Source organism: Branchiostoma floridae, chromosome 10 (genome assembly GCF_000003815.2).
Source record: "Branchiostoma floridae strain S238N-H82 chromosome 10, Bfl_VNyyK, whole genome shotgun sequence".
In the NCBI taxonomy this organism is placed as follows: domain Eukaryota; kingdom Metazoa; phylum Chordata; class Leptocardii; order Amphioxiformes; family Branchiostomatidae; genus Branchiostoma; species Branchiostoma floridae.
Genome location: NC_049988.1, coordinates 22,535,834 through 22,552,324, shown reverse-complemented (window position 1 = coordinate 22,552,324; position 16,491 = coordinate 22,535,834). Strand labels below are relative to the sequence as shown.

At 42.4% G+C, this 16,491-nt stretch overlaps 3 protein-coding genes across 3 annotated transcripts in view; all 3 read right to left on the bottom strand.

The window, feature by feature from the left end:
• LOC118424803 (zinc finger protein 665-like) overlaps positions 1-16,491 on the bottom strand; it is a 1,044,319-nt gene that overhangs the window by 323,586 nt on the left and 704,242 nt on the right. The window lies entirely within an intron of this gene.
• LOC118424824 (formin-like protein 2) overlaps positions 1-16,491 on the bottom strand; it is a 1,075,906-nt gene that overhangs the window by 382,861 nt on the left and 676,554 nt on the right. The window lies entirely within an intron of this gene.
• LOC118424823 (zinc finger protein 300-like) lies at positions 4,373-6,022 on the bottom strand. Its single transcript, XM_035833625.1, has 2 exons — positions 5,961-6,022; positions 4,373-4,889 (listed from the first exon to the last, which is right to left on the bottom strand). Exon 2 carries the CDS (start codon positions 4,880-4,882, stop codon positions 4,523-4,525), a length of 360 nt encoding a protein of 119 aa, XP_035689518.1. The 5' UTR covers positions 4,883-4,889; positions 5,961-6,022; the 3' UTR covers positions 4,373-4,522.

The following is a 16,491-nucleotide window of genomic DNA, read 5'->3' as shown; positions in this document are numbered from 1 at the left end:
GACAGGTGGCGCATGTCGTCTTGGCCGCGCTTCAAGGCGTCAACAGTGGTGGACAGTTGGCACATGTCGTCTTGGTCACGCTTCAAGGCGTCAACAGTGGTTGACAGTTGGCGCATGTCGTCTTGGTCGCGCTTTAAGGCCTCAACGGTGGTGGACAGTTGGCGCATGTCGTCTAAGTCGCGCTTCAAGGCGTCAACAGTGGTGGACAGTTGGCGCATGTCGTCTTGGTCGCGCTTCAAGGCGTCAACAGTGGTGGACAGTTGCGATATTTCCTGCAAACATAAGTCAGAATACTAAACCTTAGAATAGCTTGTGGGAACGAAATACACGTTCTCTTTTGTTAGCCACGCAAGTAAATTGACAAGACAAACGGTATTAAAACCTGCACTGGAATGTTTACCTCTTTAATGATGAACGTCAGAGGGGCAAGTCCCACAGCGATCAGTACGGCAATGCCGGCGGCGATGCAGCTGCGGTGGGAGCGGATGAAGCTACAGAAAGCACCGCGGCTTGCTCCACCCGGATACGTGCGGTCTGCGAGAAAAAAAGCTCAAGATCAACTCCACAAGTCAATGCAAAAATTAACAAAATGAATGACACAGAGAGAACATAAGACAATAGCAAGGTTCAATGTTTTATTGCGGGAACATTGTATCTCAGGTATTGTGAATGTCATTCAAGGATGCCAAGCACTATGAGAATTGTAGCATATCCATATGATAACTCTTTCCTCGTTATAGGCATCCAATTATCACTCTATACGTATATCGAAGGTAGACAAATATAGATAATAATCTAACTTCAAGGTCATCAATGTCGATAGATCATCTCTCACGGAAAATTGTTTTCTGATGATGAAAATAATATAACTAATATTGCAGGCTAGAAAAACTTCGGATACCTGCAGACGTGCACGTTTCGTAACGTTTCACCACCTCGGCTTCTTCGTACGTGTCTGTAGACGGTTCTTGGTCTTCTTGCAACTTGTAAGAAGCGCCGTTGCCATGGCGGACACGCCCGCGGGAACCACCCTGATGGACAGGAGGGGATTGAGGTGGCGGCCCGCTGGTCTGGCCGCTGTCAGGGCGCGAGAAAGGGGACCGGACCGGCTCTGCTTGCTCGTACATGACCGTACTCTACAGACAACAGGCGAACTGTACAGCAGCCAACGTCAAGGTGCATGAATATGGACAATAATGCCATGATTAGTCTGGAGAAGTGAGAATATCTTTGCCCATATTTGGAGGGATGACGAGGTATGACGTGCTGAAAATGACATTTTGTTTTTCTGCAAGAGGCAGACTAATTTTCTGGGAAAAGACGTTCGCTCTCGGCTCGATTTCCGTACTCTGGCGAGTTGGTGGTTTAGCCCACACGAGCCACATGAGAGAGAGATAGATTGAGAGAAAGAGAGAGAGAGAGACAGACAGAGGGAGTGGAAGAGGGAGAGACAGACAGATAGACAGCGCTTGCATTTTGACCGGCTCTGCTTGCTCGTACATTTTTAACGTACTGTGCAGTGTTTAGCAACATTTACATACCTTGATAGTCTGGTGATGTAAGGTCACACTTACTTTTACCTGGAGGGATGACGTGGCATCAGGTGGTGCGGATGGCATTTTGGTTTTTAAGTGACAGACTAATTTTCTGGGAAAAGACGTTGATCTGAGCTGGGAGGGTGAAGCATCAAACATATATTCAAACTATTTCATGTGATATAATTCCCGCCCATCTCTTTGAGTGCTGACATCATCATCCTCATCATTATCATGATAATAATAATAATGATAGTTTTATTGATTAAACAATAGATTCGACTCTCTATCCCTCCCTTATATCCCCCCGTGTTTAAATGGTCCGTTCCATTATTTCAGAAACGGAAGCTTACAAAATCAACCCTATCCAATATAGAATTTACAATTTGATATCCATAAAAAATGGACTCTTCCAAAAAAAGGAAAGATGGATCTTTCAGAATTACACATTTTTGTTATTGCAGTTGTTATGGGAGGAGGTGCTCTTTCTTCGCAGCCGGGGCCTGAACTGCGAGCGCTAAACGAAGCGTAAGCTGACTTTGTTCTCATGACATCATAGCATATATATTTCATCAAAACCAAATGCCAAAATAAACCATTTGGAAGCGGAATATACCAAACATGTAAATGATTGTATCGACATAACTCCTAAGTATTTCAGCACTGACTTACAGACCTTACGATATAATTGGTGGCCGAAATATATATTTATGGTCTAAAAATAACCTTAAATCCTCATATGAATAATTTTGGGTTGGACGTAACCAATCTGAATGACGTCCTGTGGTCATATTTCCTAGGCAACCCTACATTAAATTTGAGGCCTTTTCACTGTAATACAGTGATATAAGAGCTAAAGAGATAATGTTTGGGTTAAAAATAGCACGAATGATATCCCCAATAGATAGATTTAAGTGGTAAATGCCATAAGTGTGGTGGCCATATGTGATAGCTACTCTCATACCAAATTTAAGGTCATTTGACAGTGAGATAGGAGCCATAACTGATATTTGTGACCTGAAAATGCCCAGACTCTCCCAATCATGTGTAAATGGTGTATGACAAAGATGTGAATAAAACAATATGAATGTGTATGTATGCGGACTCCAGGCACACCTTTTGAAGTTATTTCGTTTTAATACCATAGAACAGGACCAGAAAAACATAATATGCATTTTTGATAAAAATAACTAATTTTTGAATACAAAACATGTGAAATGAGTCCTGTGGGAATACACCAAATATCACGTTTTTGGTTTTAAGACCAGGGCAAGGTGATAGATATATACATTTGAAACAATGATTGATTCAATGTCTACAAATCAAACAGCTTCGCATGCAACCATTGCATTGTGTCTGCCATGTTTAATAGTACATGTTGTCAAATACAAAAGCACAACAACATATCATAGCATAATGTAACATAAGTACATATATCACTAAAATCGTTGGCATGCCTATCTTATTGTTCTAACCTCGTTTGAAATCATAACTGGTATTAAAATCTCTGGTGTACCATGTCTCTCAAATTGGAGTAGCGGTGTCCGAGCATCATAAGTTTGTTGTGGTACTGTCATATTGTTGTTGTTTACCATGTGTCTCCATGGCGACAGCGGAACCACTGGCGGTAGTCTGGGTAATGTAATAGTTTTCTCTCGAAGTTCAAGCACTGGCGATATTGCCGTGATATCTATAATTGTCTCTAACTCTACGCATTCAGAGTTACTAATCGGTATGTTATATACAGCTAGATGACATAAAGCAGTGGTAATCTAGTATACGTTAGGATAAAGGAGTCTTCTTAGACGTCCGAAATCACATTCTTCAGACATGTATAGTGTTCTTCACCGGTGCGTTTTACAATGGTTGTTCAATGTAGATTTCTTTGTTGCAGAATAGTCACACTGGTCACACTTGTAAGGTTTTTCACCGGTATGAGTTCTCATATGTTTTACTAAGTCAGACTTCTGAGCTGCCCTGTATCCACACTCCCCACACATGTAGGGCTTATCACCAGTGTGTTGGGCTAGATGATATTCCAAACTGCCTTTCGTTGTTGCAGAATAGTCGCACTGTTCACACTTGTAGGGTTTTTCCCCCGTGTGTGTTCTCATGTGTCGGGATAAGTGAGACGTGTGGGCTGTCCTGTACCCACACTCCCCACACATGTAGGGCTTATCACCAGTGTGTTTTGCTTGATGTTGGTACAAACTGGATTTTTGTGCAGCAGAATAGTCACACTGGTTACATTTGTAGGGTTTTTCACCGGTATGAGTTCTCATATGTTTGGATAAGTGAGACTTTTGAGTTGCTCTGTACCCGCACTCACCACACATGTAGGGCTTGTCACCGGTGTGTTTGGCTAGATGCCTGTCGAAAGTGGATTTCATTGCTGCAGAATAGTCACACTGGTCACATTTGAAGGGTTTCTCACCTGTGTGCGTCCTCAAATGTATGGATAAAGTTGACTTCCGAGCTGTCCTGTACCCACACTCCCCGCATAAGTAGGGCTTATCACCAGAGTGCTTTGCTAGATGTCTGTCCAAGGTGGATTTCGCTGCAGCAGAATAGTCACACTGGTCACACTTGTAGGGTTTTTCTCCGGTATGAGTTCTCATATGGTAAGATAAAGTAGACTTCTGAGCTGTCCTGTACCCACACTCCCCACACATGTAGGGCTTTTCACCAGTGTGTATGGCTTGATGTTGGTCCAAATGATATTTCCTTGTTGCAGAATAGTCACACTGGTCACACTTGTAGGGTTTTTCACCTGTATGAGTTCTCATATGTCTGGATAACTCAGAATTCTAAGCTGTCTTGTACCCACACTCCCCACACATGTAGGGCTTGACACCAGTGTGTTTGGCTAGATGTTGGCTCAAGGTGGACTTACATGTAGCAGAATAATCACACTGGTCACACTTGTAGGGTTTTAGACCCGTATGAGTCCTCATATGTATAGTCAAGGTAGACTTTTGCATTGCCCTTTACCCACACTCCCCACACATGTAGGGCTTGTCACCAGTGTGCATGGCTAGATGTTGGTTCAAGTTGGACTTCCGTGCAGCAGAATAGTCACACTGGTCACACTTGTACGGTTTTTCACCGGTATGAGTTCTCGTATGTTCGGATAATAGAGACTTCCGAGCTGCCCTGTACCCACACTCCCCACACATGTAGGGCTTATCACCTGTGTTTGCTTCCGGTTGACTGACCAAACTGGTTTTGCTCGCTGTTGGCTGGTCTTCGGTTTTACTTGCCTCCCGGTCACGTAGACATCCAGTGGGAGACCCATAACCGAGATTCTGGGGAACAGCAGTAGGAGACCCATCACATGCCTCTGCCATGTCGAACCTAAAGGAACAATATCTAAAAATTAGAAAGAAGAAAAAAATTAATTAAAACTGCATGGATAAAGTTTGGAAGCAAACAAATAATATTTACCTTTACATGAGATAGTCCAACAAGCTATTTACCCCTTGGTGTTTTCTTTTTCTATTTGTGCGTTTTTGCAATTACAATATACATGCATATATATATATATATATATATATATATATATATATATATATATATATATGTTTTCAATATGCTAGTCACGTTCACTGTACATCGATGATAAAAATCATACGATAAAAATCAAGTGATGAAAATCATACAATAAGCTATTTCTTCACAACGAGGGATTTTTTTTCCTCTATCGTCACAAAGTTTACAGTTCCAAGCCTTTTGTGATTGCATACAACACATAAGGTATCGGACCGGAGTTTCTTTTACGATTTCGGAGGTTGGCGGCAGCCTCAGGCCGAAGGGCTACAGTTCCGCTAGTAAACGTAGGACGCGAAAATTAATCAATATGGCGGAAAGCCGTTTACTGTCTCTTTCCGACAAACCTATTGGTACCGTCTGTTGCCTCTTTATTTTGGTTAGAATATGTAGTAAAATTTTAATTTTGGACCCGAAAACTATCATTTTTTAACACTTTTTTGATCGAAGCTGCTTGGAAAAAACGAATTTTCCCAGGATAACGGCCTACGTGGTAGAGAAGCTAAATTCTTCATGTCTGTGTAAAATGAAAATAAAAAAATTCCATGTGATAACTTTTTTGCAATCTCCGATGACGTCATTTCTTCGAAATCGCATGAAAAACGCCGCTATTTGGGTCATCAGGCGAAAAAACCGCATCACCGTTGCAGCGGACTAATACAAAAATGGTTTCGCTGGCCGACCAACTACTCCTCGCACAAAAACAATACAACCCACGGGCTTTTCAGAAAATACGACAAATCTATGCTCAGCTATAACGATCACCAAACCATAGGGAGCAAAAGTTAGGGAGACAACAGCGCACTTCCGGCCTATTACACCACCCTTCCGCCAACTCCGGTCAGATTTGAACTCCGACCCGGAACCATAACAAATCACCTGTTATAGAAGCGCCACCCATTTTACGATAGACTCTCCCAATGACCTAAATGACCCCGGCGGCATCTTGTGCAGATTTATCGGACACCTGTCTGGTAGACTAGTCGTTTTAAACAAGATCTGTTTAGGCCCTAACAAACACATAATTTCACAATCTAGCCCTCGGCTCGAGCTTTGTACTGATACTTGCTACATGTACCCCAACACCACAGGGTGTCTGCTACACCTCCAGTAACCATGGTGACAGCGATTTGGCTAGTTCATTATTTCTTTGGACAAGAAAATGAGGAGGTAAAAGTAACAGAGCAAAAGCAATGTTTTCCTTTGTTTCCGTGAAGGTAAAGATGCCCCCCTCTCCACCCCCATTTTCGTCACCTTTCGTCAGTCTTATATTTCTGCCTTATGTAGCCCACATACCATAGAAATGACCTCTACCCCCTTCAGTTCATAATGGTGCAGTCATGGTGTATGTATATCTCGTTCTTACCTGCTTCCAGTGATGATTATTACCTCCGCACAATCCTCCTGCAAGCGTCTGCCTGGAGCAGCAAGGGGTGAAAGGTGACTGGTACTGTTGGGTGAAAGGTCAATTCATACCTGCTTATCCACATTCAGTGTGCAGCGTGTTCCGCCTACACTTCTAGAGGAGCTGTCTTTTCTGGATTTTTTTCTTTCTTCCTCTCTTCTTATGCTGTGTTAAAATGGCCTGGAAATAATCAGTTTTTAACGCAATCACATTTTGAACAGTGTGTGCGTTGTATTGGTGAGAAATGATACAAAGTGTCCCGTTATGTTAGAACAAGGTTGATAATTCGGTTCTAGTGCAACATTTTGGCTGTCTTTTTAGAGAAATGAATTACTCTACTGTTAGTATTATTATCTACCGCTAATATTACTAGTATTAGTACAGCACAATAATCGAAAAAGCTATGGTCTGTGGTGAGGGGAGTACTACTGGACAAATGAATGTGTCCGAATATGCAGCGCTGTAGGTAGGAATAATGTTTGTGATCAATTGATAAAAATTACAGGATGAAATTCTTAACAATTTTGTCTGTCACACGGAACGGTTTAAGGTTTTGAAAAATGAAACGTTGAATAAATGCAACAGTGTTTTATTTGTTTGTCTATTAATAGATTCTATTTTCATGTCAAAATGCTGTCAAGTGTGGGGATTACCTAACGGTGCAATATAACCTTGGGTGCCAGGGGGAGCCGTTTGCTGGGCTGGATTTTTGTTACAGCATCTTTTGAAGAAAAACTCGTAAACTTTCGATGGCAAAACAAGAATGAAGGATTTATTCTTAAACAGGACTTACGTGTGTCCGGGCTGCCTTGGTTAGGAGAAAGACGCCATGAGTGGAACACAGTTTTAGGTACAACATTTTCATGGTCAGTGTCGAAACGACGGACAATTATTATATATGGAGCAGACTGATCCTCACGCTAATCGACATCTTTCTCACCACAGTCACCCCTCAGTAAGGCAGGTCTAGCCACAGTTCCTGTTGGTAACTTTAATTTAGTGTGCCACACATGTACAGATCGGTTTCATAAATATGGTTTCTTCAGTGGTCCAGGCTCACATGAGCACAGTATACCAGATTCTTATAAAGAAAATAAATACTAGGTTGTTATGGCATTAGGCATTTTCCTCGTTTACTACAACAACAAAGAGTGGTCAGTCTACTGTGAAAACAATGAAGTTGCAAGTTTTTTTAGCGCTTGCATTTTGTCTTTGTTACCCGTTTTTAATAAACATTAATTTAAGAAGCAGTAATGCATTTGACACTGTCAAACCACGACAAACTTTCTAGACTTCCCTATGTAAATTAAAACCTTCTGGCTACGTGCAAAAATATATGGGTACATTCTTTGCAATATATATGAGAACAATTAAATAGTAATGCATCATGGGATTCACCATTTCTCATGTGTTATTTTACTACTCAACAAATTTGTAAAACAACATGTTGTTTTGGGCCCATTGCTTTATCCATATGTAAAACAAAAAAGGATTAAATACGGTCAAACAAGGAGCTTTCTACATCTAGAATAATCCCTAAGTGAAACCTTTTGGCTACGTGCCAAATTAAAATATCGGTACATTCTCTGCAATATATGAGAAGAGAGGCGTGTCTAAACTTGTACTTAGTACTGATTCATTGCTTTTGTGCCTATTCACTCTTTCTCGTGCGTTATTTTACTACTCAACAAACTTGTAAACAAAGTGCTTTTTGGGTCCTTGTTACATTTTAACGTTATTGACTCGTAGTTTAATTTTTTCTAGAGAGCCGGTTTGCGGTCATGTCTTGAGTGAAGCTTTTTAAGCGATTACGGTTTGTCTGTCCTGTCAGTTCATCGTTTCCCAGAAAACGCCGCCCAGACAGGAATGAACTTCATACAGCCAAACCAAATCGTTTTACTGGCTAGTAGTTTTACTGCAGATATCCGGAGGACCGGTTTACAGTGGTGGAGATAGTTCCGCCTGTCGCCTAGCGACGTCCTGAAAACAAACAGCAGACATGAGATGTGGATTGATGTGCTTTGAAATGGTTTATAATGAGAAAAGATGTATTGTTGTGACTTGAGATGTGCCATGTTTACTAGAAAGAAAGGTTTCGAGAAATGGTACGGTTATAAGAAGTACCTGGGACAGCCTGGCATATGTAGCGAAACTTTGCGTGGCATAAGTCGTCGGCCCACTTGTCCTTCCGGGATAAGACTGCGGAGTAAAGAACACAATTTCTGCTGCCCCAATAGATGCCCGGTTCACCCGGACCCCAGTTGTTGTAGGCCCCAAGTGCAGAACCATCCACCCACTCAAAGCTTCCCTCTTCCCGCTGATCGTGCAGACCGAACCAGAAGGCATCATTGTCGCTCACGGCATTGTGCAGGGAGATCAGGAAGGCGTTGGTCTCAGCGTCTCGGGGCATGGCGAGGGTACCGCCGTCTTCACCACAGGCCGCGGCCGCATCGCTGAAGGTCTTCTTTGTGTTGAAAGCCTTGTAGCAGATTTCTCGCCAAATTGTGTACCCGTTAGGACAAGATGCTGGAAAACAAGTTTAACGATAACCTAGGACTAACGCATAGACATGGAAGATCTCTAACAAGCAACAATTCATCAGATATGAAGACAGTAAAAGAGTAATAAAAAACTTGATAACACAAATGACTGCAAAAACCAAATTACTCGACGTCTTACTGATCTCGTAAAGACGCTGCTCCAAGGTGGCGGTTCGGTTTCGCTCCTTGTCATGATTTAAGGTGGTGGTGGATTCAACAGTGGTGGACAGCTGTCGCATGTCGTCTTGGTCACGCTTCAAGGCGTCAACAGTGGCGGACAGTTGGCGGTGGTGGACAGTGGTGGACAGCTGTCGCATGTCGTCTTGGTCACGCTTCAAGGCGTCAACAGTGGCGGACAGTTGGCGCATGTCGTCTTGGTCACGCTTCAAGGTGTCAACAGTGGTAGACATGTCGTCTTGGTCACGCTTCAAGGCGTCAACAGTGGCGGACAGTTGGCGCATGTCTTCTTGGTGGCGTTTTAAGGTGTCAACAGTGGTGGACAATTGGGATATTTCCTAAAACGTTTATCAGAATACCAAATTTAAGAAAATGTTTACGAAAGACAAAACATGTCTGTTAGCCTCTCGAGTAAAACGACAAGAGAAACTCAGAGACAACATTATCTACAGTGCAAGAGTGTTTACCTCTTTATTTTTTATTGAACTCAAAGACGCGTTCTCTTTTGCGAACCTCGCGAGTAAATCGACAAGACAAACGGTGTTAAAACCTGTGCTAGAGTGTTTACCTCTTTATTGATGAATGTCAGAGGGGCGAGTCCCACAGCGATCAGTACGGCAATGCCGGCAGCGATGCAGCTGCGGTGGGAGCGGATGAAGCTACAGAGAGCACCGCGGCCGCTTGTTCCACGCGAGTACGTGCGGTCTGTTAAGTTTATCATGACGTTAATGTCGACATATAGACTCAACAGATCAATAAATACATGAATAACAAAATGACATCAGGCCAGGATTTAAGCCCGTTGTTCTTGTACATTTTTAAAAGGGATGTAGACTCGGCCGAAGTTCCAAATTTGTCCCGTTGGACTGCCGGATACCGTGGGTGATTCAATTCCCACAAGTAGGGCATGGCGTCTTTTTTCAAATCCGGCTTAGATTCAACCCGGTGCCCGGCCGGGCCCCCAAAATATCTGGGGGCCGCAATGTGGGCCACATGTAGGGGTCACGCCCGAAAGTGCCAAAAAAAGCCCGTGAACTGCCCGACAGGGCCCCTTTTCCATACTGGGACCTAAGCATTAGCAAGTTACCAAACGAGACGTATCTTTAAATTTGTTTATTTGTTTGTTTGAACCTTTATTAATTCATGAGAAGCTCAAATCGGCCAGCAGTCCGCTTTTCCTTAAGGTCATGAGGGAGGTAAGGGTCAGATAAAATATAACAGAGAATACATATTGCATTGAATACTAATAAATAGGGATGCTTTTTGTATTCATATTTTTTAATAAGATAAAGTTTGCGACCCACAAGGTCGTTTTTGGTTCGATACCAGGCTACACAGTAAAAGTGAAAAACGCCCCCTACCCAAAACATTACCCCAAGAATGCAAAGACGTAAGCCATAAACAAAATGTATCCATACTAGAAATACTGAAAAGTGCAAGTAACAAACATGTCGGCTACCTGCAGATGTGTGCGCTGTGTGGCCTTCGTACGTGTGTGAAGCCCCTTCTTTCTCTTCTTGTGGTTTGTCAGCGCCGTTGCCATGGCGGACACGCCCGCGGGAACCCCCCTGATGGACAGGAGGGGTTTGGGGAGGCGGTCCGCTGGTTTCCATCTCCCCCTGGGGTGACTCCTGCTGCCGCCCCACCCCACGTAAAGACGGAGGCAGCTCTTCATCCTTGATTGTGTAGTACACTCTCTCTGCTTCTGCGTACGTGTTTGGAGAAGCTCCTTCATCTTGTTGCCGCTGGTCAGATGCAGCTTTTGGCGGCGGCCCGCTGGTTTGGCCGCTGTCAGGGCGCGAGAAAGGGGACCGGACCGGCTCTGCTTGCTCGTACATTTGGACCGTACTGTACAGACAACCGTCGCGCAATGTATAACTGTGAAAAATGTATCAACGTAGCAGATTGATTAGTCTGTCGACGTAAGGCCACATTTGCATTCATTTGTAGGGATGACGTGGCATCAGGTGGTGTGAATGGCATTTTGTTTTTCTGCAAGTGGCAGACTAATTTTCTGGGAAAAGAAGTTAATCTGAGATGAGAGGTAGAAGATCAAACGAATCTATTCAAACGTACGTAAGAACTATCGATGTAATCGTTGATTGCTCGTGCTAAGCCCCTCCCCACTTCTTTGCGAGCCAACACAGTAAAATTTTAGCTCTCAGCCCCTTCCTTGTGCATAAATGGTCTATTTTACACAGACACACACACACAACCGTGTTGAAACGGACCGTTTCTTAATGATTTCTGCTCCCAAATGGACTCTTACAAAATCAACCATTTTTATTATAGGTCTCAAATTGACCCCAATAAAAATGGACTTATGCTGTCAATCACCCAACGCAAAATGGACTCTTCCAAATCACCCATTCCCTTGTTGGAACGCCGAACCTATCCGAAACAACGTGCCACTCTCATCGAAGGACCCAGTAAATCAAAGTATCTACATCTACATAGTACTGGGCAACGCCCCTCATGGGACTTTCTGCCAGGGGAGTGAGGATGCCCTAGCAAACCGGTGGTGGTGAAGTGAGAAACAAATTCATTCAACAAACAAAAAATAAAAATGCTGTGCTATAGAGAATACTGTAAATGCAGAAACGTTCGCGGTGGATTAATAATCGCGGTTTTCGTGGTTGACTGCTTCACCGCGAACTTAAAACCCCCGCGAACATTTTTCCATTGCAGTAAGACACTACAGTGCATGGTGCTAGTACCGCGAACTTAAATCACCGCGAAAAGTCCTTTTCCCGCGAACTTAAATGCATTTACAGTATCTTGCTAGGGTATGGCTAGGTCTTACAGCTGGGTAGAAGCCCGGGTAGTCATAATGCTTGACAACCCCGGCTTTGAACTGTTCTACATAAGTGGCATCTACCAGATGTTTAGGCATGCTGTTCCCATCTATAACTGCGAGGGAAATAGCTGTGTACTTCAGTTTTGCATGGTAAGGTGTGGAAGTGCTAGTGGTGACCTCTTGTGGTGTTATTGGTTTTTGTAAGGATACTGTGAATGGGTATGGCGATAAGATTGTTGACTGCCTTGTACATAAGTGTTAGTCGCGTATATATATATTTATGATCTGAATAAACCATTTCAAAAAGGTATATACCAAATATGTGAATATATATCTGTAGACATAAGTCTTAAGCACTCAAAAAACAAAACACTGGTCATATATTTATAATATGGTATTATTGGAGGCCAACATATATAATTGTGGTCTGAAGAGCCTAAAATCCACAAATCAATGGGACGAATAACTACAATGTGAATCCTTCCCTGCAGAAATGTTTCCCATTAACCCCTATGGCAAAATTTAGGCCATTAAGACGTAGTACAAAAGGCAACATATACCAAGTTATTATCATCTAATCTCAAAGCAGATCCTACGGTGCCATGAGATAGTATCAAAGCTGGCCAAGGAGTGTACGGGAAGTTTGATACTATACATTACGCACCGTGGATCAGGTTGTAGATTAATTATTATCATTATTGTACAGTGACGTAAGAGCCAAAGATAGCACAAAAGCTAAAGTTGCCCATACACCAGAATAAGGGTCTCATCCTCCCTGATCAGAAGATGCATCGGGCCCGGTGCCCATCTCCATTTCTAAGCCCTGGGCCACACAAAGGTGCAAGCACTACAGCAGGGGGCTAGTCCACAGGTAGTGTAATGTGTTTAGCTTCCATACTCTCATGATAGTCAGTGCCGCCAATTTTCCTCTCGTTGTATTGTTCAATACAATTAGGATTTTATTAGAGAGGTGCCCTATATCCAACGATTTTTTTTTACTTTCTTTATTTCTTTCTTCATTTTCCTTTCTAACTTTCCCTTTTAACTTTCTTCGTTCTCTTTCTGTACTTCCTTCTGTCTCATAAAAAAAAGACCCCCCCCCCCCCTCTCCCCAAGAAAAACAAAACCCGTCTGGACATTGTTGAGCAAATCAAAGCATTACGGCGCCTTTTGACATATTACAAAGAATTCCTGTCGGCATAACCGCCCTTCTCAGCAAACTCCACACAACTAAAGTTTACAGATTCTTAAAAAAACGCCTTTTGGCGGAGGCCCGCTGGTTTGGCCGCTGTTAGGGCGCGAGAAAGGGGACCGGACCGGCTCTGCTTGCTCGTGCATTTGGACCGTACTGTACAGACAACCGTCGCGCAAAGTATAACTGTGAAAAATGTATCAACGTAGCAAATAATAGAGGTAGAAGATCAAACAAATCTATTCAATAAGATATTATCTCTCAGCCCCTTTCTTGTGCATAAATGTTCTATTTTACACACACACACACACACGTACACACACGAACGGACCGTTTCTTAATGACTTCTGTTCCAAAATTGACTCTTACAACATCAACAATTTTATCATAGGTCTCAAATTGACCCGATAAAAAATGGACTGATCCTGTCAATCACCTAACGCAAAATGGACTATTCCAAATCACCCATTCCCGCCCCTGTTCGCACGCTGAACCTATCCTAAACATTTTGCCACTTGGACTGACCTAGGAAATCAAAGCATATATATATTTCTTAAATTTGAGTAAACCATTTCAAAGTGACATATACCAAATATGCGAATATATATCTGTGGATATTAGTCTTAGGCACTCAAAAAACAAAACCCTAGTCATGTATTTATAATATGGTAACCTTGGAGGCCAACATAATGTATATCATAATTGTGGTCTGAAGAGCCTACAATCACCATATCAATGGGACGAATGTCTACAATGTGAATACCTCCCTGCAGAAATGTGCCCTTTGCATCCCATTCAAAATCCAGGCTATTTCAATGTAGTACAGTGACGTAAGAGAGGAAGATATCATAACAGCTAATATACAAAGCTGCCGATACATTAGAACAAGGGTGTTAAACTTCTGGAAACTTTACTTAACCAACACAAAGTTGATTGGGACTTACCCCAAAATGTCAGCCGACTCCGGAATGGACCCGTCTGCTGTAGCTTTCGGACGAGACGTCAGAGACATACGACTGCAGCAGAGGGTCGTAAATGCCAGATAACCTGTGTCGCCCCCGTCTCTGTTCAGCGATGGTGGTAACCTCCCTGATCAGAAGATGCAAGAACTACAGCAGGGGGCTAGACCACTGGTAGTGTAGTGTGTTTAGCTTCTATACTCTCATGATAGTCATCAGTGCCTCCAATTTTTATCTGCGTATACCAATGGTATTGTTCAATACAAACTATTGTATAGTACATTCCGCCTACATTATTCGAGACGCACCCTTTATTTCTGTCTGAATTAAGCACCTTAGATGGTAGAGTATCCTGTGCTCCATTTACTATTATCCCACAATCTTTCCTTTTTTCGTTCTTTCATTTTTTCCTCACTTCCCTCTTTCATATAGTGTTTTGACGTGGCACACAAATTCTAGGTAATGCCAAAGGTAAAAGCCCACCAAAAAGAACAAAACCCGCTTGGACATTGTTATGCAAATCAGAACATTAACTTTGACATATTACTTACTTAATTACGCTTATCTCTATGAGCGAGCCTATAACTTACTAGCTGTTTACATAGTGGGAGTGGACAAATAAATCTGTTCGGATATGCAGCTTAGGCAGTTCAGTAAAAAGCTGGTGTGCTGCACCATGATGTGGTTTACCGTATGCATTGCAAACACATCCTTTCTGATCGTCCTGGGCCATTCTTTCAAATATATACTAGTATACAATATTATTGTGAATTATTATGTCAAGAAAATAAAACTGACCTGTGACCTTGCACGGCCAGTACAATATTGTGTACCTACCACACAAGAGACAATGGAATAGACTTTGTACTTTTATCAAACTTTCTTATTTTCACTAATCAGTGAAATTCTTACATATCAACCATGAGCCACTGAAACAACATTTTATGTTACAGAAGCTAACTTCACAAAAAAGGCTCCTAACTTAGCCAAAAAAAAGCCCGGTGCTCCCCACCATATGCACCCGGCCGCACACCAAGCCACTCAAAGTAGCACACTGTATCGACAGAGATCATTTTCCCCGCCTACTGTCAAAGACTGGTACGACTTTCCCGCGGAGGGCGCCTTATCTTCCACCTGGACATCTTCAAGACTCAAATCTGACTCAAGTAAATAAAGTGAAAATAAATAAAGTGAAAGTGTCTGTCGGCATAAACGCCCTTCTCAGCAAACTCCACACAACTAAAGGTTACAGTCTTCAAACGCTGGAGGAGGTCGCCTCAATAGAAAGAAGAAAATGTTATATAAAATTGAAAATAGGTGTCATCACTGCAGAATATGCACGCTCGTAACTGTGAGATGGCTTCTTCTCAAATATTGGAATAGGACACGTAAAGTGTTCCTCTTACATGCATGCTGCATATACATATTCTTTAAAGTGGGTGTGGCAAGCCCTATGCACATAGGATATAAATCTATCTAAAGCAGAGCAAGAATATACAAATGATATGTGTCTCTAACTTAAATATAAGTAATAGAAGTAAGATTTTTCAACGTTGCCAGCATTCTTGAATATACAATATTCAAATGGTATGTTAGCTACAAATAGATGATTTCTGTTTTTGAGTTCTTCTTCTACCTCCTCTGCAGTCAGAGTTTTCCATCAGTGTTTCTAACAGCTAGGTGACATACGCTATATTTTTGGAAAAAAAGTTTTCTTAGATTTCCCGGAATCACATTCCTGACACATGTAGTGTTGTTTACCGGTGTGTTTTACAATGTTTGTCCAATGCATATTTCCTTCTTGCAGAATAGTCACATTGGTCACATTTGTAGGGTTTTTCACCTGTGTGCGTTCTCATGTGTCTGGATAAGGTAGATTTCCAAGTTGTCCTATACCCACACTCTTCGCACATGTAGGGCTTGTCACCACTGTGATTGGCTACATGTTGGTTCAATGTGGACTTCTGTGCAGCAGAATAGTCACACTGGTAACATTTGTAAGATTTTTCTAATGTATGAGTTTCCATATGTCGATATAATGTAGATTTCTGAGCTGTCCTGTACCCACACTCCCCACACATGTAGGGTTTGTCACCACCGTGCTTTGCTAGATGCCGGTTCAAAGTGGATTTCTTTGCTGCAGAATAGTCACACTGGCCACACTTGTAGGGTTTTTCACCGGTATGAGTTCTCATATGTTCGTCTAAATGAAACTTCTTAGCTGTTCTGTACCCACACTCCTCACACATGTAGGGCTTCTCACCTGTGTGCATGGCTTCATGTTGCTTTAAGGTGGATTTTTGAGCAGCAGAAAATGCACACTGGTCACACTTGTAGGGT

Excerpts from the sequence above, each read along its gene's own strand:
- LOC118424823 (XM_035833625.1), bottom strand. The coding sequence starts at position 4,882 with ATGGCAGAGGCATGTGATGGGTCTCCTACTGCTGTTCCCCAGAATCTC.